Source organism: Lontra canadensis, unplaced genomic scaffold (genome assembly GCF_010015895.1).
Source record: "Lontra canadensis isolate GAN:19392208 unplaced genomic scaffold, GSC_riverotter_1.0 scaffold171, whole genome shotgun sequence".
In the NCBI taxonomy this organism is placed as follows: domain Eukaryota; kingdom Metazoa; phylum Chordata; class Mammalia; order Carnivora; family Mustelidae; genus Lontra; species Lontra canadensis.
Window position 1 is genome coordinate 359,163 of NW_022631165.1, and position 24,447 is coordinate 383,609.

The window sequence follows — 24,447 nt, forward strand, 5'->3', positions numbered from 1 at the left end:
GCCGCGCGAAGACGGGCGAGGGCGGAGCAGGGCCCGAGCGCCAGCCGGAGCAGCCCGGGCGCCCCGCGCGCGCCCGCCCGCGCCGCCGCGGGGATGCCCGCGCCCGCCGCCGCGCCCTGAGCGCCTTTGTCTGCCGCCCGCGCCGCCCGCCGCACCACTGGCCTCGCGGGCCTGCGCCGCGGCCGGGGGCGCGCCCATGAAGATGGAGCCGGGCCGGCCGGCCTTCCCCGCGGGCGGCCCGTGCCCCGACGCCGAGCCTGGCGGGCCCGACCGGCCGGGGGCCGACCCCGCCCCGCGCCCGGAGCCCGGCCCCCCGGAGGCCGCGGCCTGCGCCGATGCCGGGGCGGACCTGAGCGCCGGGCGAGCCCCGGGGCCGGACGCGCGCCCCGAGAGCGCCTGGGCACCTGCCCCGGGCCCAGGCACCTCTTACCTGCTGCCGGCCCGAGCCGCCTGCGCGGACCCCGGCCGTCAGCTGCCGGAACTCGGCCCGCTTCTGTCCTGGACTGAGGAGCCAGCGGATTACGGAGCCCCGGTTCGCCCGGAGAGCCCCTCTCTCCGCGTGCAGGGTTCCAGGCACAGCCGGCACGTGAGGGGCGAGGTCGACTTCTTCCCCGGCTTCCCCTCGCCCGCGGTGGGCGAGCTGACGCTCGACGTGGGTCCCGGGCATCCGGACCGGCCCTCGGACTTCAGCCAGACCTGCCCGCTCCCGAGCGAGCCCGCGGCGTGTCCGGAGGACGGCCCCCGCCTTCGAGCCGTGTTCGACGCCCTGGACGGCGACGGGGACGGCTTCGTCCGCATCGAGGACTTCGTCCAGTTCGCCACGGTCTACGGGGCAGAGCAGGTAACCGGGCGGGCGCCCCCGGGCCCTGCGCCCTGCCGGCACGGGCCTCCGCGGCCGGGCAGCGCGCGCTGTCTTCGCTGACGTTCCGCTCGCGGGTTTGGGGAGACTCATTCTCTCTCCCTGCCCCCTCCCCCACCCGGTCCTCCCGAGCCGGGCAGGCTGGCTGTTTGCCCGCGGGGGGAGCTCCCGGCCACGCGTAGAGGGGCCCGGGTCGAAGGGCCCCGCAGTGAAGCAGGGCCCAGCGAGTCCCCGAGCTGAGGGTCCTGGGCCCCTCGGTTGAAGGCACCGCAAAGGCCCGAGCGCGGCTGGCCGCTGGTCATCGTGCGAACCGACGCATGCTGCTCTGAGCGCACTGGGCGGCGCGGCGGGCGCGCGTTCGGCCTCGGCTGCTCTTGAGCGAAGGCGGGAAGTTTCCGTGCTACCCTTGAGTGCTGGACGGAAGGAAACTGGCCGCGGAGGAAGGGGCGCGGGAGCAGGAAGCAGAGTACCAGGAGCCCAGCGCCGTCCGCGCGCCGCTTCCTGCGGGAGCCAGAGGTGCAGACCCGTGACGAGTGCACAGTGCGGTGTGTCATGGGTGGCGGGTGGCCGCCGAGGAGGGGCGTCAGGATCAGTCCTTGGCCTGGATCTAGCTCCTGCGGAAGTTTGCGTTGAGAGAAAGGTGCTCACGCAGGGTCGCGGGAGACACTGCAGGGCCCCTGGCACGCTGATTTGCTGGTGTTGGTGTTGCACTGACTGCAGACACTTGTAAGTGGGGGTTCGAGTGCACAGTGCCGTCCAGCCGCGAGGGCTTCAGGAGAGGAGGTGCAGTTCACCCCCTGGTATTGAGGGTGTGGTTTGTAACCTGTGGAAACCTCCGTGAGGGATCCTGGTACCAACGGGTATCCAGGGCGCCTCGAGCTGTCCGAGCTGTCCCGGTGAAGATGTGGGCCCCCCCTCGCGGCTCCTTGGGCCGAGTGGTCAGCCCGGGAGGATGGGCATGTCGGTGTGGGCACGGCGGGGTCAGCGCTGCTTGTGTTTGGTCTGTGTGGAAGGCATTGCTGCGACGGGCCCACCTCGCAGTCTGATGGGCACAGAGCTGTGTGCCTGACCGCGTGCCCTGTGGGCCGCACGGATTGCGATTGCTGGGCCAGTGTCTTTTCCTGCTTTTCCTTTGTGCCGCTGGCCTCCAGAGCACCGTGGGCATCCTCGTGCCTTCTCTCCAGACAGAGCCTTCCTCCGCACACCAGTCACAGCTGCTAGGGAGGTAGGCCACTTGTTCTTGTTTGCCGGGACCTGGCTCTGAGACCGCACTCTTTGGCTTACGTGAAGCTCAGGTGTGTTTTCTCTGGGTCGCCACTGTTTCTGGGGCGGTAGTAGGCAGGGTTTTTTTTTTTTTTTTTTAAAGATTTTATTTATTTATTTGACAGAGATCACAAGTAGGCGGAGAGGCAGGCTGAGAGAGAGATGAGGAAGCAGGCTCCCCGCCGAGCAGAGAGCCTGATGCGGGGCTCGATCCCAGAACCCCGGGATCATGACCTGAGTCGAAGGCAGAGGCTTAACCCACTGAGCCACCCAGACGCCCTAGGCAGGCGTTTTCCATCTCTCTCTGCAGGCAGGGACTGGAAGCCCGGGACGGATGAATAATTTTGCAAGCCCTCATGCATGGTCCGTGCTCGAGCAGGGATGAGCTCACAGCCTTGAGGTGGCTCCCAGGTTACTAGATTCGGTCTCTGAAAATACTTCCACAGAGTTTCGTGTTACTGACTCCCATAAAGTCCTTTTCATTTGAGAAACACCTTTTGTAACTGTCCGTGTTCATCATAGTGGGAAAAAGCTTTCTTGTAATCACCAAGTAGAAATGAATCGGAATTCTTTGCTCTGATAGCTCCTGGTAGAATTTTGAGATTTTATTTATTTACTGTGGGGAGAGGGAGCGAGAGCATGCACCGATGAGGGAGAGTAGGAGAGGAGGAGGGCAAGGGAGGGCACGGACCCTGAGATCATGACCTGAGCCGAAACCTGAGCCACCCAAGTACCCCTCTCCTGGTGGAATTTTATTTTATTTTATTTATTTTTTTTAAAGATTTTATTTATTTATTTGACAGAGATCACAAGTAGGCAGAGAGGCAGGCAGAGAGAGAGGAAAGGAAGCAGGCTCCCCGCTGGGCAGAGAGCCCGATGCGGGGGCCGGATCCCAGGCCCCTGGGATCATGACCCGAGCCGAAGTTAGAGGCTTTAACCCACTGAGCCACCCAGGCGCCCCTTCTGGTGGAATTTTAAATTTGGGGGCAAAGCCCAGGTGACTTGGGGTTTGGGGGGATGGCTGTGTATGGGGAGATCTGTGGCATCCCCGTCCTGCTGTCTGAGACTGCTCTGGAAGAGGCGGTCCTAGGCGTGGTTGTCTCCGTACCTGGACCTGGACAAGCTTCCTGGGACGGTGGAGGAGAGTTCTTGCTTTGGAGCGGATATTTTACAGAGTGATGAAGGGTTGGTTTTTGGGCCCGTGTGTAAGCTTTGCTGGCCTTTATTATGACTCAGGATTGCTTTTTCCAAGTCTGATGTCAGAATGCATTATAGAGGAGCTAAGAGAAAAAATACTGTCTGATAGTGGAGTAGTTTATTTTTAAAGACTTTATTTATTAGAGAGAGCGCGCATACCTGTGCCGGAGCGGGGTGGAGGGCGAGGGAGAGGGAGAAGCAGACTCCCTGCGGAGCACAGAGCCCTTTACTGCCACCTGAATCCTAGGAACCCCCCATCTTGACCTGAGCCCAAGTCGAGGCTTAACCGACTGAGCCACCCAGGTGCCCCGATAGTGAAGTAGTTTTAAAGGAAACTGAGGAATTCTACCTCGTGATGAGTATTTTTAAACTTTTAAAACGAAAAGCCCGGAACACCCTAGAAGTAGAGGGAGCAGTTTAGTGACACGCCCATCCCAGGCCGCCGCACAGTCTCCGCTGTCTCCGTGCCTCTGCGCAGCCCCACCTGCGCGCGTGTGGGAAGCGTGAGCCTGACCGAGAACCTCGCCGTCTGCACCAAAGTACGTGTCTGTAAGAGATAAGGGTTCTGCCTGAAACAGCCGGGGTTTTTCAGAGGCCCTGGGAAGAGATAAGGTGGGTAACAGCAGCAACGACCCTAAGTCTCTGTACTCTCCGCTGTGAGATTTCAAAATACGGCATGCGCGAGGCTCCGAGGCTGGTCATGTTATCGTTCTTGATGACAGCAGCTAGATTGTTCTCGGGTAGGGTCAGGTACGCAAAGGTAGCATGTTGAGTAACCTGTGTGTGAAGGAGGAATTTTAAATTATTGAGGCCGATTACCTGAATTTTTCATGGCAGCAGCTCCTACTTATAAAACAGACGGCTGCTGTGTCCGTCTTTCTTTAGCCGTGTCATGGTGTGTGTGGGTCCCCTTACATCATCTGGCGGTAGATCAGATGTGGGGTAATGGGACACGGGGCTGGCGGTAGTCAGCAGAGGGAAGGAGAGGAAGGACTGCGGGGCAGTTTTCTCGCTGCTCTTGCTGGGACAGGACTTTGTGGTCCTAGCCATTCAGGCGATAGTTGCTGGGTTGGGATAGGTTATTTTTAAGGCCTCAACATTTCTGAAGAGTCTTCATCATATGACCCCTTCATACCTAGAGGGATGTAGGAAAGAATGTTAGGGTTCGAAGCTGATGGCCAAGAAAGAATTCTCGAGATGCCTTTGGCGCAAAAATGTGGTTTTGTTTATTTATTTATTTATTTATTAAAAGATCTTATTTATTTGACAGAGAGAGAGATCACAAGTAGGCAGAGGCAGGCTGAGAGAGAGGAGGAAGCAGGCTCCCTGCTGAGCAGAGAGCCCACTGCGACGCGGGGCTCCATCCCAGGACCCTGAGATCATGACCTGAGCCGAAGGCAGAGACTTAACCCACTAAGCCACCCAGGCGCCCCCCCAAAAATGTGGTTTTGTTAAAGCAGGAGGCCAGGACCCGTGGGCAGAAAGAGCCGCACTGGGGTGGTGACGAGTGGCCCATTATAGTACTTTCAAGTTGGGAGGGGGTTAAGAAAAGCTTAAGTCTCTGAGGAATTTTGGAAGCAAGGTTTCTAGGCCCTTGAGGGGGCTAGCCGTTGGGTAAAGGTCATTTATTACCGTCTAATAAAACCTGAGTCATGAGACTCTTCAGGTGTGTGTCGCAGTGGGCCACATGCTTGGGGGATGATTGCCAGCATGTATCTCAGGGGTAGAGATAAAGGGAGTTTCCAAAGGAGTTTTTGTATGTTAGAGTAGACTTACAGGGTGGGTTGGGAGGTGGGGAGGAGGTAAGAGGGGTTGGGCTAGGATTGCCTTTGGCCCTCAGCAGTGTCAGCATCAAGGCCCTGAAGGAATGTCACTCTGCCTGTTTAAGGACTTGTCAGTGGGGTTCTAGGTAGTAAGGAAATTTAATAGTTTTTCTTCTGCCGTTGTTTCCCACATCAAGAGGGCTGATGCTTTTGTAGCTGTGACCAGCTCATCCTAAAAGGAATTTGTCAAGTAAATTTGAGGAGCATTGTAGGAAAGGATTCGTTTCTTTTGGCTTTATTTTTCTAAGGAATTAATAATCATAAAGATTATCTCCACATTTTGAGATTATGCACACATACGTGTTTCCATCTTGATAGTCTCTGATCCTTTCCAGAGCACCTACACATTGAAATGCCGGACGCCCTCCAGTGACCTTGTAGGCATCGTCCTTTTCGGCGCTTGTAAGTAGGCTGCTGAGGGAGGTGTCGGTGCTCAGGTCTCCCTGCTTCTGCATCCCGCACCCCTGCTGGTGAGCAGCTGGAAGTTCCTAGGGACAGGCAGTGTCCTTCCCGTTTCTCTCCTAGCCTTGAATTTGAGTGTGAGTGCATCTGTGTGAGAGAGGGAACGGACACAGGTGTGGGAGCAGGTGTCTGTGGGAGCTGGTGTGGGGTGTGTGTGCGTGGCTCTGGGTCTGCGTGTTGAAGGAATTGCTGAAAGGCAGGTGACGTTCCTTTCTGTGCTTGGATCACAGGCAACTTTGTTAGTGTCTTAAAATGGCTTTTTTCGTATTATAAAAGTAATACAGGCTTATTATTAAAAAATTGGAAAATGCAAAGTGATATAACATGTAAAACAAAAAAATAACCAATGACCCCACTGTTCTGAGAGAAACACCTTTAGCATTGTAGCGCGTCTCCTTCCAAACCTTTTTCTACACATCCCCACAGAGATTTGTACACAGCTGAGATCACTCTGGATAGAAGCGAAATTACATTACGGATGTTCATTGTTTACAAAGAGGAAACTGAATGATATCAGTAGCAAAGTGAGAGAAATCCTTTGTGATCTCACTTCCCAGAGATAGCTACAAAGTATTTAAATGTAAATTAAGATATATGTCATAAATGCTTCATTGCATAAAAACGGTCCAAGTCCCATCTTTCCTGTTGGGAACCCACTTTTTGACCTGTCTTTTGAAATTGGAGATCTCTGATACCAGTTGCCTAAAGGAAACCTAAAGTTTAGTTCTTCCAGAAGGATTTAGAATTGCAAGGGGTTACTCCATCATAGGATCTGACATACAGGAGGAATTTAGTTCCATGTAGACCACCCAGATCGGGCTGTCAGTGGCACCAAGCTGATGGATTGCTTACCTTACAATTACTTTAAGTTCTGGAAACAGGGTCTAAACATCTGTTAAAATTGAAATATTGGGGGCGCCTGGGTGGCTCAGTGGGTTAAACGTCTGCCTTCAGCTCAGGTCATGATCTCAGGGTCCTGGGATCGAGTGCCGCATCGGGCTCTCTGCTTGGCGGGGAGCCTGCCCCCCCCTGCTTCTCTGCCTACTTGTGATCTCTCTCTGTCAAATAAATAAATAAAATCTTTAAAAAAAAATTGGCCAACTTGCTCCAGTAATGCAATAAAGACATTGCAATAAAAAAAAATTGAAATATCGGGCAGAAGAATTAGGGATCCCCTGAACACTGTTATGTGGCCCTTAAAAGTGAGAATGACAGTCCCAGAAGTATTTCTGATTAGTGCTTCTGAGACGAGGAGAGTGGTATATGTACCACAGCTTTTTTTTTTTTTTTTTTTTAAGATTTTATTTATTCACTTTGACGGAGAGAGATCACAAGTAGGCAGAGAGGCAGGCAGAGAGAGAAGCAGGCTCCTTGCTGAGCAGAGAGCCCAATGCGGGCCTCAATCCTAGGACCTTGGGATCATGCCCTGAGCTGAAGGCAGAGGCCCAACCCACTGAGCCACCCAGGCGCCCTGTATACCATGGTTTTAACTATGTAAAAATTACCCATGTGGAAGAGTCTTTTTTTTTTTTTTTTTAAGATTTTATTTATTTATTTGACAGAGAGATCACAAGTAGGCAGAGAGGCAGGCAGAGACAGAGAGGGGAGGGGAAGCAGGCTCCCTGCTGAGCAGAGAACCCCATGCGGGACTCGATCCCAGGACTCTGGGATCATGACCTGAGCCGAAGGCAGAGGCTTAACCCACTGAGCCACCCAGGCACCCCCCACGTGGAAGAATCTTGAAGGAAACCCTAAAAATTAGTTCTAGTTGTTTGTGTGTGTGCATGTGTGTATTGGGAAGCTGTATTTGTGTGGCGCGAGAGGGTCTGTAGGAATGGGGTTGGTTTCATTTGAGGTACTGGCCAAATTTTGTTAGTGATTTTTATTTTGTCTTGGAAAGTAGTGCCTATATATGTATTATAAATTTCAAACAGTATAAAAAGGAAATCTGGTAAAAAATGCCATTACAATCTTTAGAAATAAAAGTTACACGCTTTTTTAAGAAAAAGATTTATTTATTTGACATAGAGATCACAAGTAGGCAGAGAGGCAGGCAGAGAGACAGGGGGAAGCAGGCTCCCTGCTGAGCAGAGACCCCCCCCCCCCAGTGCGGGGCTCGATCCCAACCTGAGCCAAAGGCAGAGGCTTATTAACACTGAACCACCCAGGTGTCCCCCCCCTTTTTTGAAGATTTTATTTATTTATCTGACAGAGAGCAAGAGAGGGAGCACAAGCAGGGGGAGTGGGAGAGGGAGAAGTAGGCTTCCCGATGAGCAGAGAGCCCGGTGCCAGGACTCTGGGATCGTGACCCAAGCAAAAGGCTGACACTTCACCTACTGAGCCACCCAGGCGCCCCAAAAATTACACTCTAAAGATAAGATACTTGGGGCGCCTGGGTGGCTCAGTCATTAAGTGTCTGCCTTCAGTTCAGGTCATGATCCCAGAGTCCTGGGATCAAGCTCTGCATCAGGCTCCCTGCTTCATGGGGAGCCTGCTTCTCCCTCGCCCTCTGCCGCTCCCCGTTTGTGTTCCCTCTCTGTCTCTCTCTATTTATCTCTCTGTCAAATAAATCTTAAAAAAAATAAAGATACTTATATGTTTTACTTTAACTTAGTTAAGGTTTTAGATCAATTTACAGAATATATCTAAAGAAACTCAGGTTTTCCAGTTAATTTTTTTTTTAAGATTTATTTATTTCAGAGAGAAAGGGAGCCAAGGGAAGGAGCAGAGAGAGAGACAAGCCGACTGACTCCCTGATAAGCAGGGAGCCCGACGTGGGGCTCATTCCCAGAACCACAAGATCATGACCTGAGCTGAAACCCAAGTTGGATGCTTAACCGGGTTAACACTGAGCCACCCAGGCGCCCCTTTAATGTACTGATACAGAACATTGAATTGACATATTCAGATGCTTATCAAAGACAGACTGTCGATCTGTGTTGGTGTTTGGTGAAATGCATAGTCTAAGAGTGTCTGTGATTCTTGACGGCTGGCTACGAGGTGGGCGTTGTGCTTTCCTCAGTGTCTCATAACACAAGTAACTCTGAGAACTTCTGGGGAAAAGCATGGCCCTGCAATTTTCAGGAGTGGAGACCAGTAGATAAATGATTCAGTATCATGGTTGGGGAGGAAAAGAAATTTTTCCAGAAGGTACAGTTTTGTGTTTCCATCCAAATATATTTTTTTAAAGATTTTTATTTATTAATTTATTGGGCAGAGAGGGAGACAGTGAGAGAGGGAACACAAGGGGTGGGGAGTGGAAGAGGGAGAAGCAAGCTTCCTGCTGAGCAGAGAGCCTGATGTGGGGCTCGATCCCAGGACCCTGGGATTATGACCTGAGCCAAAGGTGGATGCCCAACCATCTGAGCCACCCAGGTGCCCCTTCCGTCCAAATATTTAGGCAATTTTAGGCAAGTTAGTATTACTCTGGTTGTGATTTTGTGGTGGTCTTGGGTTTGTCATAAGTTTCAAAACCAGAGCGAGTGTTGAGTTAACGTCTAACGTTCTGTCTGTGCTGCTTGGACAGGTGTTCTGGCTCCTTGTCTCTAAGCCTCTCTTTGGGCAAGCTCAGTCTTGGGCTCACGGCGGCAGGATTTGAATGGGTGCCACCCCCTTCTCTGCAGGGACATATGTGGGCATCTGGTAGTGTGGATGACACTCAGTGTGAGACAGACTGAAGGGCCAAGTAACATTTTAGCATTCATGGCTTGAATAGAGCATGATGACCAGTGTCACAGTAGGGCAGAAGCCCCTTATGCACATAGTGTCTGTATGTTGATGACTTGAAACTCTAGATACTTCTAAAATTGTAAAATCTTAGCTGTTTCTAGTTTTTTTTTTTTAAATGCTAGCTAATTTTTTTTAAATAATTTTTTTTTAAATTTTATTTATTTATTTGACAGACAGAGATCACAAGCAGGCAGAGAGACAGGCAGAGAGAGAGGAAGGGAAGCAGGCTCCTGGCCAAGCAGAGAGCCCGATGTGGGGCTCGATCCCAGGACCCTGGGATCATGACCTGAGCCGAAGGCAGAGGCTTTAACCCACCGAGCCACCCAGGCGCCCCTAAATGCTAGCTAATTTTTAAGAAATATTTATTTGTCTATTTTAGAGAGGGAGGGAGAGAGAGCACGTGTGTGTTGGTGCGCGTGAGCATGAGTGGGGGGAGGGGCAGAGGCAGGGGGAGGGGCAGAGGCAGAGGGAGAGAGAATCTCAAGCAGGTTTGCCGCTGAGTGTGGAGCCCAGCGTGGGGCTCCATCCCAGAAGCCTGAGATCATGATCTGAGCCGAAATCAGGAGTCGGGTGCTGAGCCAAATGAGCCACCCAGGCACCTCCCCCCCTTTTCTTTTGGATGCTGAAATCTGAGAACAAAGCCTAAGTAATTTTGTTTTTCTTTTCTCTTCTTTTTTAGATTTTATTTATTTGACAGAATGAGAGAGAGAGAGTGCGCACAAGCAGGGGGAGTGGGAGAGGGAGAGGCAGGCCCCACTTTGACCAGGTGGGGAGCCCGATGCGGAACTCGTTCCCAGGACCCCGGGATCACGACTTGAGCTGAAGGCAGATGCTTCCCTGACTGAGCTCCCCAGGCGCCCCCTGCTAAGTAATTTTCTAAAGACCCGTGCTTTCAAAGGATTTAAGAATATACAGCTCTTGGGATTCTAGTTTGTTAAATAATCTATTTTCCTTTTTCTTTTGTTGGATGATTAAAACATTTTTTACCAAAGTTTTAGAGCCTTCTGTGCCCACAGCTAAATCGTCATGCTGTAGTCAGAAGTGAGCTCAGTGCCGATAGCCCTCTTTGCGCTGGGGTGACGCGACATTGGGAGCTCGTCACTGATGTCAGTGTCAGAGGCTTCACAGAGTCATTGTTCTTTTTCATTTCACATCATTTGTTCTGGTTTCTCTTTAAGCAAGTTTAATCATCTTAGGCTGTGAATGATGGGTGGCACCTGTTTGGCAAGTCTGTTTATAGGTAGGTGGTTTATGTGTTTGGACAAGAGGAATTGTTCGGCACTGTAAAGACCATTATTGCCCTAAACCGTGGGGTAACAAAATAATGTGCTTGGCTTTTTACTGTCATGAGCAAGCTAGGGGCGTTTGTAAACCTTTTGTTTTGATTAAGCTGCCTGCCAGCGAACTGGTTAATCGTACACACACACACGTATGCATACATACATATATGCACACACATATATTTTTGCTTAATGATTATATTGTAATATTAAATTTCTTATCTGTATTTATTTAGAAGACTGTTTTAGGGAGAGAGTGTGTGTGTGTGTGTGAGTGTGCACAAGCAGGAGGGCAGGGGAGGAAGAGAACCCCACACTGGGCTCCCTGCTCAGTGGGGAGTCTGCTTCTCCCTCTCTCTCTGCTCTGTGCCCTGCTTGTGCTAGCTTTCTGTCAAATAAATGAATAAAGTCTTAAAATCAGAGGAAAAAAGACAAAAACCTGGTAGAAAAATGGATAAAAAATATGAAGACGTCCCACAGGAAGAGATACACAAGTGGCCAGTAAACATGTGAAAATACACTCACGCTCATTCACGATGAGAAAGACGGATGCAAATTACATCACTTAGATGCACGTCTCCCTCATCATGTTGGCAACAGTGGAGACGCTTGAACACATTTTGTCGGTGAGGCTGTTGGGAAGCCAACGTGCCGTCATGTTGCTGGTGCGGGTGCAGAGTGGTACAGGCCTCATTATCAAGGGGGGTTTGCAGTATCTGCACACACACTGACCCTTTGGCTTGACTGTCCTACTTCCACTGATTTACCCTGAGGATATCCCTCCACAAGTAAAACGTACCAGATACACAGGTGTTCACTGCAGCATTGTCTGTGAATGAAATATGGAAACTGTCAGTGTCTGTCCAAGAAGAGCGAGGTCTGTTCACGGGACAGGGTGCAGCTGCAGAGCTAAAGGGGAGGGTTTCTACATACTGGCAGGGAGGGAGGCCCAAGATGCAGTAAGTGGGAAGAGCAGACAAGTCCGTATGCAGAATCATGGTGAGTCTTAAGAGTGGGTGTGTGACCCTCTGCTGGTGGGCTCCGAGAGGAGTCAGACCAGAGAGTGGGAAAGGGGAGGGGAGGTCATGCTTAGTGGGAAGTTGGAAAAGTCCCGGAGATGGATGACGCTGACAGTCGTCCAACACTGTGGACGTACTTCATGTCGCAGGACACGGCTGTAATCTTTAAAATGGTTGGTTTATCACAATTAAAAAAGAAAGAAAAGAGGGATCTGAGGTGCAGAGCCCTACGTGTCGGACTTGGCTCAAATGAAGAGATTTGCTAAGCATAATTAAGAAACTACACCTTATGGGGTGCCTGCGGGGCTCAGCCAGTTAAGCATCTGACTCCTGATGTCCGCTCAGGTCATGATGTCGGGGTTGCTCACTTGCTCTCTCAAAGAAATAAATCTTAAAAATTAAAAACAAAAAACCAACACAAAACAGAAAGGAAAGAAACCACACCTCAGGGGACCTGGTTGGCTCAGTCAGAAGAGTGTGCAATTCTTGATCTCAGGGTCGTGAGTTCGAGCCCCATGCTGGGTGTAGAGATTACTAAAAATAAATAAACTGTAAAGAAGAAAAAAGAAGGAAAGAAACAAACCACACCTGATGGCCCCCAGACCGGGCTTTTCCTCCTCACCTGTCTTCCTGGTTTGGTGATCCTCAGCTCATCAAGGTTTAAGAGTCACTGGCTCCAGGACAGGGCTGGGCCAGTGGGAGCTGGCTGTAAGGAGGTGAGGTGGAGGGAGGAAAGGGAGAAAGCAAAATTAGAAAGCAGTGGAAATGAATGCAGGAAAGATAGACAAGGAACTAATTTAAGTAATTTACCCAAGTGGGTGGGGACGGGGTTTATGGTATATGGGAGGGAGAAACTTGTCTGAGTCTGTGTATCTTTGCTTTTTTTTTTTTTTTTTTTTTTTAAGATTTTATTCATTTGAGAGAGAGAGAGTGTGCATGTGCATGGGACAGGGGGAGGGTCATAAGGAGAAGCAGACTCCCTGCTAAGCAGGGAGCCCGATGCAGGGCTGACCCTGGGATCCTGGGACTCCGGAATCTTGGCCTGACCTGAAGGCAGACGCTCAACCCACTGAGCTACTCAGATGCCTCTGTGTCTTTGACCTTGGGTCATCCAGATATCCCATGTATTCAAAAACAAATTAAGATAACCATGATAGAAAGAAAACCAAATTGAATGAACCTGGAAGTATATCGAATTAATAACATAACCACATGGGAAGGATTAATTCAAGTCCCGTGAACACATTACTCTGTATACCTTTAGCGAGTTGTATTCAGAAGAAAAAAAGAGCTGCAAAGAAACTTACCATGAAGTAGGTTCGTTAATAGATCAACACAGTAGTTCTGAAGTCAGTTTGGGTGTGTGTCGGATAGAACAAATGGGTGTGCAGGTGCTGGGAACCAGGCTTCTCCAGCAGAAAGGGTCTAAGTGGTATGGAGAAGGTGAAGGAGAACCCTGTTGTCTTGGGATTTAAACTGAGGGTATCAGTAGGAAGACATGATGTAAAATAATCAAATAATCTAGCTCTGTTCTCAGAGAGGGTCTAGGACCAGTGACATTAGTAGCAGTGGGTACACCTAACCCCCAGATCATGGTTGCAGACACCATTCCCCACTAAAGGAACCAGGGATCCTCAGAGAAATGCCTTATTTCAGGTTTGAGGTGGGCAAAATTTAATGTGAGCCTGGATTATCTTGTACCGAAAGCAAGGAAGTGTTCAAAAATTGATGGGGACATGTCAGAAATGGAGCAGCTTGAATGGGTTCCCAGTGGGCAAATCTGGGACATTGGGAGTGCCAAAAGAGAGTAATGATGATAAAGGGTACATTGAATTTAAAGTCTGTGGCACACACAGTCCTGGTGACAGCCCAAAGGCGCGTGGCTCTTTACAGACCTTACTGACAAATGGGCTCCAGGGTAGGAGGCGAGAGACGTGGAGGTTTGTGTATTGTTTTCCTGCATCCGTGTTCTGTGACGACCAAGGTAATCATTGATTCGAGGGAGGATGGCCAGTGGTTGTCAGAAACCACGGTGTAAACATTTGAGGGAGGAGACAGTGGGAGCTGCGTTCCAGAGTGTCATTCCACAGATGACGGAGCCAAACGGAAAAGGAGAACTCGACAACAGACAGGTCTGCCCAAGTCCGCTTGATCGGGCGTGATCTGCGCTGACTTCCCAGTGATGGAGGGTAAGGCTGTGGTGGGGCAGGTGGCATTGTTGCTGACGTCAGGTAGGGAGAGAGAACGCGACAACCCGGACCGCCAGGCACTCGACAGTGCTCTGGACGCTTGAAAATCCGTGTCGTAGAAAGGGCTGGGGACTCTTCCAGACAGAGGAGGGGAATTGTGACAACTAATACCTGGTTCTCAGTTAGAAACTGGATTAAAGGGAAGCAGAACAGCTGTGAAGGCCACTATTGGCGTAATTGGGGAAATTTGAAGACAGATGATTACCTGAGGTCAGGGGTGTCATAATGGTTTTATGTAGGACGATGGTCCTCATTCCTTGGAAATACATTCTGGGAGCGTTTAGGGAGGCAGAGCGATGTCTGAAGCTTAGTTATGTTTGAAAAAGATCTCATTTTTAAGTGATCTCTGTATGCGTTGTGGGGCTCGAACTCCCAACCCTGAGATCGAGAGTTGCCCCATACACTGCCTGAGCAGGCCAGGCGTCCCGCTGCAGCTTAGTTGTAACAGTTCTGCACAGAGGTGCAGGCGTGTAGAAGGCGATGGGAAGCAAACGTGGAAGGACATTAGTGATTGGTACGTGTAGAGGAGGGATAGCAAATGTCCTTCGAATTACTCATATTGGAAAAATTTTTAAATTTTTTTATTTTTTATTTTTAAAGATTTTATTTATTTATTTGACAGACAGAGATCACAAGGAGGCAGAGAGGCAGGCAGAGAGAGAGAGGGGAGAAGCAGGCTCCCTGCTGAGCAGAGAGCCCGACACGGGGCTTGATCCCAGGACGCTGAGATCATGACCTGAGCTGAAGGCAGAGGCTTAACCCACTGAGCCCCCCAGGCGCCCCGATGACATTTTTTAAAGAAAGATGCTAGTATCTGAAATAGTGAGAAGAGTGGCATTGTTTCACATTTTTGCAAGTGTCTTAAATATCTGACTGCATCGAAGGGAACGGGACTCCTGCATCTTCTGGAAGCAGTCTGTGGAGTCACGCAGCCTGTGCAAGCCTCCGCTGTGCATTCATGAGGGGCGATCACAGAAAGCAGAATGTCTGGGAATGTCCTAAGTCTCATCTGATCTTGCAGAACACCTGGGACATGAGGGTCGCCGGGACCCTGAGCACTGGTTGAGAACAGCGGTCTTAACTGCTGAGGTGTCCAGCTTGTCGCGTGATGGCACGAGCTAGCACACGTCAGAATCCCCTGGAAACCCTGTCAGAACTGACTGCTGGGCTCACCGCGCGGTGCCTGGTTTGTGTTGTCTGAGCGGGGTCTGGTGAGAGATGTGTCTCTAACCCGTTCCAGGCGATGCTGCTGCTCCTGGTCCTGGGGTCTCGGCCAGAGAGCTGCCGTTCTCGAGAGTTTAGAAAACGTTTGCATCTCTTTAAAGACCTAGTCTCGTCTCCGTGTCACTACCCCTCACTCTGCTGTGTTTGTCCGGACGGTTTCACAAGTGCTTCCTGGGGGCCGCCCCTGCTGGCCCCTCGGGAGGCCTCAGGGCTGCCCTCTGTCCTCACTGCCGTCTGTCTGGTGGGAACACAGAGAAGAAGCCGGGACCACATACCTTGGTCCCTTCTTCCTTTTTTTCTTTTTAAGATTTTATTTATTTATTTGAGAGAAAGAGAAGAGTAGGCACGAGCAGTGGGGAGCGGGAGGGGGAGAGGCAGACCCCCTGCGGAGCAGGGAGCCCGATGTGGGACTCAGTCCCAGGACCCCAGGACCCCGGCCTGAGCGGAAGGCGGACGCCTCACTGACTGAGCCCCCCGGTGCCCTGGCCCGCTCTTCCTGACACGGCCCTGCTACTCGGTAGCCTTAGCCGGCTCCGCTGTCTTTTGGTACTTCAATTTTATCTTTCCGTTTAGTTTTACTGTTGCTGTGTGTAGAGCCTCAGCCGTCCGATGGTGTAGTGCCTGCCGCAGTCCCCTCACAGCCCCTTCTCCCCGTCCTGGCTCTTGCCTTCTCTGGCTGTTTTCTCCAGCTTTAGGGACTCCCTCTGGACTCCCTCCTGTGGCAGGTGCACCCACGTGCTTTCCTTCCGCCTCCTTCATCCTCCCATGCAGCTAGCCCGGGTCTGGCTGAGGCCGGCCTTCTGCGTCGGTGCTGATCGCAGACAGCCTTCCTAGCTGACGCTGGGAGCTGGGCGCGCGCTGCGGTTGCCTTTGCTCTCTAACGCAGCCTCGGGCTTTTCCTGGAGTCACCGGACCTTTCCGCTGGTTTAGTCTTCTGCGCACCCGCCAGTAGTCCTCTCTGTCCACGAGCGCGGGGACTTCCCTGGCTGTGTCCTGGCTCCGGTTCTCGTGCCGGGGCTCATCTCCCCGCCGCTGGGCCGCTGTCCTGCTTCGGGAGCAGCTCCGCGGGTCTGCCCTGACTCGGCCTCCTGCCTCAGGTCCACGTCAGATCCTCACCCAGGCCTTTCGGTGCAGGTATGACTCTGCTGCCGCTCTCACTTCCTGGGCCGGTCATCTGGCATTCCCTTGGCGGCCGTCACATCCTCTGTTCTTTACTCTTATGCGCCCCGTGCCTCTCCGGATTGTCAGGGCCTTGCCTCGAGCAGAGCAGTGTTCCTCCCGTGGACTTCCAGGACGGGGTGGAGAGCAGCTGGGTCCTCAGCGCACTGGGCTCCGTTGGAGCCCCTCCCTGTCCCCCACGTCCGGCACAGCGTCTGTCAGAACAGACTTGGTGTTTCTCTCACTGGCCTCGCCGTTGTCCTGTGTGGTGAGTGGAGCAGGACTTGTTAGCATCACACAGTTGGGGGCCAGGTCTGGACACAGACTGCCACCCCCTTCCCTTCTCCCCCAAATACTGACTGTGGGAAATCTGTGCCAACACGTGATTTGGTTTAGCTTGCCTTATCTTGCATTTTGTTGTGTAAGTTTCCGTATTTTGACAACGTCCACGTAGATTAGGTTTTTGTAATCCTACACTCTTCCCCACGTGGCCCTACGAGGCATCTGTTTTTCATTTTTCTCTGCTAGGAGTAGTGCCATTACCCCTCCAGCTCTACAGATTACTTTCCACATACCTAACTTCCGGCAAGGCTTAATTTTTGTGCTGGGAAATGTGAGGTTATTGTCTTGGGCTTTGGAATTGTAGATATTTAGGAGTTGAGTCAGGGTTTCTTAGCATTTCAGAGCTTTTCCGTGGCACCCCAAGTAGGTAATAGAGGGACGCTTGGCTGGGCTTCTGGAAATCACTCACCTGTTGTGGCAGAAGCTTCCAGTTACTCCCCTAGAGGGCGGCCCCTGAAAGCTGAGAGGCTGCCGTGGGCCTGCGTCTCCTGTCCCTGTGGATTGCAGGGGCCAGTGTGGCTCCAGGTGGTCGCACTTAATCACACTCAAGGTGCTGGGGAGCTGGGTGCCCGTGAGCCGCTCTTTGAGGAGTACGGTCTGCGGCCCGTGGTGTGTTGGCCACGTATTGCCCGCCGCGTGCTCTGCCGTGTTCGGCTTCGGACGGGTCGTTGTCCCTCCCTCGGCTGCGTGTGGATGGAGCCTTGAAGTGACACAGGACTGGGCTTCGCTTCTGGCTCAGCCTCTCGCCACCCGGCCAGTGTGCATTTGAGTATCTTCCACGGGCCAGCCGGTGTCCTCGGAGCTGGGGACAGATGATAAGCAAGACTGGCACATTTTCTGACCTTTCTTAAGGTATTAAACAGGTATTTGCCAGCACTGCCAGCTGATACAAACGCCGTGAAAGAAAAGCAGAGATTATTTGAGGTTGTGTAACAGGGAACCCGACCTAGTTAGGGAAGTTTCCCTCAGGGAAGGTTCTTCTCTCCTCTTCTCTCCTCTTCTGTAACTTCTCAGCCCACACTCTGAAGCGGAGTGGGCCTAGTGAAGCAAGGGCTGGGAGAGGAGGGAGGGTCCCAGGTGGAGGTGCCGTGGGGAGCCGTGGGGAGAGTCTTGAGTGGGAGGAGAGAGGGCACTGAGCTGGAGGGGCAGGTGTCTGCAGTCCCAGAGTCTCTGGAAGGCCTTAAAGGGGTTAAGTCGAGGGGTAGGTGATACGATCTCTTGTTTAGAAAGAGGGCCCCTGGGGAGAGGGCAGGAGTGGATGGGGAGAGCAGTCAGGAGGCAGGAGGCTAGTGCAGGGGTTGGCAGAGGCTGGAGGAGGTGGAGTGCAGGCGCTAGAGACACAGGCCCTGGGCGGGGGGCAGAGCTGGAGTGACCTCTAGGGCTGAATGTTGGTGTGGGAGAGGCAAGAGGGCCTGGGCTTGTGGGGACAGGAGGAAGCGGTGGGGAGGCAGGAGCCCTTTTTCTGAACACTGCAAGGGATGCGCAGTGCCCTCTGGGCCTGGGCTGGAGATACAGCCTGAGTTCAGCAGTGAGAGGGGAACGGTCTGTGGCTCCAGGAATAAAGGACATGTGTCATCTCACACAGACACGCCCTCGGTGGGTGCCTCCCGACAGCATGGTTCAGGTCTGGCTCCACCTGTTCTGCTCTGCACGATGCCGTTCTCTTCATGGTCCTGGCTGTGGCAACCACTGTCCCCATGTCCCTGTTTAAGAAGAGCCCTTCATTAGCAGTGTTTGTGTGGGGTGCGGGGCTTGGGCAAGCGGAGGCATCACAGGTGGCTTGAGCCGGCTGCATTGCGGGGGGCTGTTGGGGACACAGCACTCACCTTGAGTGTGAGGACACGAAGTCTTCCCTGAGGGGGTCTCAGTTCCCCTTGCCCCGTTTTACTCTTTTCCTTAGTACTTAGCATGTCTAACAGCTTCCGTATTTTACTTATTCTCCTATTTGTCGTCTCTGTCTCCATTCCTACCCACGTGGGGAAGGTGCCCAGCAGGCCTGGCATGAAGTAGCACGCCTAGATGCTTGCTGAATTAAAGGAGGTCTGTCTGCAAGGGAAAAGAGGGGAGTGGCGTTGGGAACCAGCCAGCAGTGACCAGTGGTGCAGACCTGGGGAGAACAGCAGTGTCAAGTCCAGTGGGAGGCATGGGGCGTGCAGAGGAGAACGAGGGGCGGGAGGCTGAAGGACAGAGGGTGGTGGTTATTTTAAGATAGGCCAGGGCCCCTTTGGGCCTCTCTCTAAATGAGGACCCTAGGGGAGCCTGCTTCACAGGTGGTTTTGAGCAGTAAACCCTTCCTGACATCTGGGGACTGCTGTTCATTTATTTACTTATTTACATACATGTACATGTATATTTAAGTTTACTGACCATTGTTTTTATTTTATTTTTATTTTAATTTTTATATTTTAAAGATTTTATTTATCCATTTGGCAGACAGAGATCACAGGTAGGCAGAGGCATGCAGAGAGAGAGGAAGGGAAGCAGGATCCCCACTGAGCAGAGCCCGATGTGGGGCTCGATCCCAGGACCCTGAGATCATGACCCGAGCCGAAGGCAGAGGCTTAACCCACTGAGCCACCCAGGCGCCCCTGACCATTGTTTCTTTAGTCCTCCCTGCAGCCAACATGGGGCTCAGAGGTGTAACCCGAGATCAGGAGTTGCGTGCTCCTGGACTGAGCATGTGTCCCTGGGAGAGTGCTCTTTGAAGACTAAGCGCGATTGAGGGCTCACGTCTGCAGAGCCATGCTCCTTGGACTTTAACCCCCTTTCGGACACCCCAGGGGAACTTTAGAATGGACTGCACATGTGTCTGTGGCTCGTGACCCCAGGACTTGGCCCTAGGGTGATGTGGGGTTCCAGGAAGCCATGGGCCCTGCAGGTTGCCCACTCTGTCCTCAGTTCTGTGCTGGCCTTGTGTGGAGTTGCCAGAAGAAATGAGGAAATACATTTCCCTGTTCCTAGGAGGTGATGGTTTGTGGGCTGTTGGAATTGGGGTAGGAGGAGTCGGTACTTCTGTCTTTTAAAGGGGGCTCTGTTTCTTATCTGTGGTTTTGCATGTTCGTTTTTGCCATGTCTGGTTATCTAGGACCCCCTGAACAGATCAGACTCTATTTTCCTTTTGGTTGTTGTCTATGTGATTGTTACTGTGTGAAAGACATTTATTCTGCTTCGCAGGAATCTCGTGTTCCTGTTTCTGTAGGTGTGAGTAGCAGCTCACTGTGACCCTCTGATTCCCTAAATAGAGGCATGTTGTGAAAACACGGTACGTTTACTTGGTTGTGTGTTGCATGTCGTTCTAGTGTGTGGTTCCTGTGTATTATTACAGGACACGGTGAGCTCGTAGATGGTTTCCAAAATTGGAAAACATCTTCAGACCGTAAGTTTCTGTGTACGTTTTCTGCTTACTGAAGACTGACTAAGTGCCTTAAAACACTTGGGCTGGTTGCCACCTTGGGGGTGAAGTGCCATCCATGAGAATCAGAAGTACAGAGGAGGGGCGCCTGGTGGCTCAGTGGCTTAAAGCCTCTGCCTTCGGCTCAGGTCATGATCTCAAGGTCCTGGGATCGAGCCCCACATCGGGCTCTCTGCTCCGAGAGGAGCCTGCTTCCTCCTCTCTCTCTGCCTGCCTCTCTGCCCACTTGTGATCTCTGTCTGTCAAATAAATAAATAAAATCTTAAAAAAAAAAAAAAAAGAAGTACGGGGAGGTTGGGTCAGGGCAGCTTCCTCCTCCCCCTTCTCTCCCCCTTCCTCTGCCTTCCCTCCCCCTTCCCTCCCCCTTTCTTCCTCATCCTCCCCTTTTCTTCCTCCTTCCTCCCCCTTCCTCCCTTCTTCCTCCCTTTCCTCCTCCTCCTTCCTTTTTCTTCCTCTCCCTTCCTCCCTTCTTTTTCCTCCTTCCCCCTCTTTCCCTTCTTTGTCCCCCTTCCTTCCCCTTCCTACTCTGTCTCCTTCCTCCCCTTCCCCCCTTCTTCCTCCCTCTTCCTCCTCCTCCTTCTTTTCTCTTCCTCTCCCTTCGTCACTTTCCTCCCTTCTTTCTTCTTCTTACCCCCTCCCTCCCTGCCTTCTTCTTCTTCCTTCCTCCCCCTTCCTGCCTTCTTCCTTCTCCCTTCCTCCCCCTTCCTCCCTTCTTCCCCGGGACCACATAACGTTGCTGTTCTCTGTAGGCCTGGCTGGCATCATGATTGCTGTCTGCCCACAGAGAGCATCTTGCTTTGCCTCCAGGATCCTGCCCGTTGCCTCTCGGGTCAAAGATGTGCCTTCCTCACCAAGACTTTCAGAAGACCCTTCTCTTCTAATGGAAGAAAGACTGCCTTCCGCAAAGGCGATGTGCTGAATCTGGGGATGTCAGGGCCTGAGACCAGCCACCCAGGGGAAGCTATCTGTTGATGGGGAAGGAGGCTCTCTTGTGTCCCTTGGTGGCACAGCTGGAGAGCTGCCAGGTGAGGCAGGGCCAGAGGAGGCAAGAGCGGGCACTCCTCCCATACCCAGCCACTGTCTTCCTGGTCCAGGCTCCTTTAGAGCAGAGGAAGACCCTCTTGGGTCAGTGTTCCTCATAGCTAAAGTCGTATTTGTTCGTCCATTATTAAAAAACAAATGTTCTAGAATGCCTGCCACAGGACATGAAATCTTCCCCAGTCTCAACGGGCGCTGGGAGTGTGTTCTCAGTTGGGATGAATCTAGCTGTCCGCCTGTCCACCCCCCAGTAAAATGCTGCTGATTAATTTAAAGGCCCACGTGTAGGCAAGTGACAGAATAAGTGACGTATGTGAAATGTCTGGTGATAGTAATAAACATAATCCCTTATTCCTGACACCCTGGTTTCCACTACTGATTGAGTTCAGGTACAGGAGCCGCAGTGTGAGCTGGGACTTGGTCGGTGCGGCTCCGACGTCCTGCTGTTGGACAGACAGGCGCCTGCCTGCGCACACCCAGGCCCCATCCCCTCTTCCCGGTGGAGTAACACCGTCTTTGGTCAGCAGGCATGTGGTTCTGACGTGTGTGCTCGGAGAGGAAAGAATGCAGGCTCCAGTGCACGGTCTGGAAGAGCAGGCTCCCCGCGTGACCCTGCTGTGTGGAAATGGGTTCGTATTCCTGCTGGTCTGTCGGCGGGGCAGTTCGGGGACGGCGGGGGGAGCTGCAGAGGTAAGCCAGGCTTCGGCTCCTTTAGCCCTATGCCCTGTCTCACCCCACGAAGCCCTCCCGGACTGGGCCTCCGCCCCTCTCTCAAGCTCCAGAGGCCCCGGCTGTCCGGAGTACTTGTTAAAAGGCAGTGCTAGGTCTCATCCGCAGGCTCGCGTCCCAGCAAGTCCTGGGTGGGCCAGGACCCCAGGTAGGGCTGCAGTGTCACTCCTGGAGTTTCCAACCTTGGCCAAACTCAGGATTGCCCAAGATGCTGTAGACTGAGGGGCCCAGGTGTGCGGCAGATGTGCTTTCTGGGGGGTGGGAGCCAGAGGAGCGCTCGGAGCCTCCCCTCTGTGAGCTTGAGAACTTGGCTGTGAAGGAGCGTCTGTCCTCCCGAGCAGGTGGGAGCGCCGGAACTCGGGGCAGGAGTGGGGGCCTCTCTTTGGCAGGTCTCGGGGAACGCTGTGTTGTGTGTGAGGACTGTAACCTCAGACCAGGAGGCTTGTTTGACCAACAGCTCGGAGGAGGCCAGAGACGGCTCCGGGGGAGGCTGAGTTTGGACCTGAAACGTCTCTGTAGAGGGCGCCTCACTGGGTCCTGTGCTCTGTCTGGCTTTTCTCAAGGAGAAACGGGGACAGGATGGGTGCGGGTACACATGCTTTGAACAAAGAAAGCGTTTTCTCTCTTCTCATTCCGGAGCCTTTGCTCGTGCTCCAGAAGGCTGGGCTCTGTGCAGGAGCTGCTCTCTTCGGCTCGGCTTGGCTCACTTGACGTGTTTGGACGCGTCCCCGGATTCCCGCTGCTGCAGCAGTCCTTTCTGCAGAGCTGCTGGAAGGCACACACATGTGCTTGGTGGAAGGCATTTTGCATCTGTGCTTGGGTTCGCAGGCAGCCCCCCTCGGGCAACCCTCTGCTCTGCCCGGCTGCTTCGTCGGGTGGCTTTCTGGACCAAGGGACGGGGGCACAGTCTCTTGTGGGTGTGATTCTGAGATGAGCTGTGCAAGCGTCCGGCCTCCCGTTCTCGCCAGGCTCCCTCTGCTTGTTTGCGGTGTCGTTTCTTCCCGCGCGTGCTGTGTTGGTTTACGCAGCTGGAACCCGGGAGAAACAAGGCTGGAGTTTTTCGCTGTAGGGAACAGAAAGCCCTTTTGTGAGAGTTCTTCCTTATCAACGTGGTTCACTCTGGCTGGTGAGGAGAGAAAGGCCACTTCCTCTTGGTGATTTTATTTTTATTAAAACCCCCCTTGAAGGAGCCCACTTATGCATTTCACAAGACGTACTACCATTTAGTGAGGCTTAATCAGCACTCGGAGAGTTTGACTTTCTCTTTTACCAAAGAACTTTCTAAAAGGAGGAATCTTAGCATTTGCAATATGTGAATCAAGACCGTGTTCTCAACAAGGGCACCAAGATGGCTTGGTCAGAGGAGTATGCAACTCCTGATCTGGAGGTTGTAAGTTGGAGCCCCATGCTGGGCGTAGAGATTACTTAAATAAATACAATCTTTTTTTTTTTTTAAGATTTTATTTATTTTTTTGATACAAAGAGAGAGAGTTGCATTTATTTATTTAGAGTTATTTATTTATTTGACACAGAGCATGAGAGGGGAGAAGGTCAGAGGGAGAAACAGACTCCCTGTGGGGCTGGAAGCCCTATGTGGATCTTGATCCAAGGGCCCCGGGGTCATGGCATGAGCCGAAGTCAGTTGCTTAACAGACTGAACCACCCAGGCACCTCCAAATAAATAAAATCTTAAAAAAGAAAAAAGAAAAAAGAACCTGTTCTCATTGGTTGGTATTGCCCTTAAAGCAATAATAAGAAATTTGAAAAGAAAAAAATGGCAGATAATGTTCATTTAAATAAAAACATGCAAATGAGAAAACAAAAATCTCATTTAACACTGAACCTTCATACTTTTAGACTCTTAATTATTATTATTTATTTTATTTCATTTTATAATATCTTATTTGAGAGAGCAGGGAGCGAGGGAGTGCACAGGAGAGGTGGGGAGAGGCAGAGGCGGGGGTTGGGGAGAAGCAGGCTCCCTGCTGGGCAGGGATTCCCAACATGGGTCTCAATCCCAGGACCCTGAGATCATGACCTGAGCCCAAGGCAGATGCTTAACCCACTGAGCCACCTGAAGCACCCCCTTCAGTTATTGTTTATATGAGAGATGAACAAAACCAGAGTCCTAATTAACTTACAGTTTTAACCCAGTCCGAATCAGTATGCTGTCAGCAACCCTCAGTGGTCACGTATCTACTAGGTGATTTTAGTGGCTAGTCCCACCCTGCCAGGAACGTGGGCCGGGCCTCTTCCTCTCGCCTTACATCTGATCCCTCAGGAAACCCCGATGGCCCTCCATCAGGGCGCATCAGAATCTGAGCATTTCTCAGGCCTCCTCTGTTAACTGCCTGCTTGTGGGCGTACCCTTACGCTCCTGCTGCACCAGCCCACCCTCCAGCCTTTTCTTAACAGGCAGCTGAGTAGCACTGTTATGGTTAAGCCGGTAGCGGCTGTGCACAGGGCTTTCCCAGGACACTCTGACCTCACTTCCTCCTGCTGACTCCCTCACCTGTTCTGCCGCAGCCCCCCGGGCCCCTCGAGGGTCCCTGCATACTGTGGGCACACCAGTTCCTCGGCCCTTTCCGCTGGCTGTACGCTCTGCCTGGGACCCCGTCCCATATCTTCTGCTGGGGTCTCCGCCTCTGTCTACCTGAAGCTCA

General features: G+C 52.3%; 1 protein-coding gene across 3 annotated transcripts in view; it reads left to right on the forward strand.

Moving 5' to 3' along the window:
* The first annotated feature begins 53 nt into the window (after positions 1-53).
* The window catches only part of RAB11FIP3 (RAB11 family interacting protein 3), a 77,014-nt gene continuing 52,620 nt past the window's right edge, over positions 54-24,447 (forward strand). For 2 of the 3 annotated variants that reach the window (XM_032845884.1, XM_032845885.1), the window contains exon 1: positions 54-841. In XM_032845884.1, the coding sequence (XP_032701775.1) occupies positions 197-841 (645 nt within the window). In that variant the 5' untranslated portion in view covers positions 54-196. The remainder of the gene's footprint in view (positions 842-24,447) is intronic. The other variant, XM_032845886.1, reaches the window with a different exon arrangement.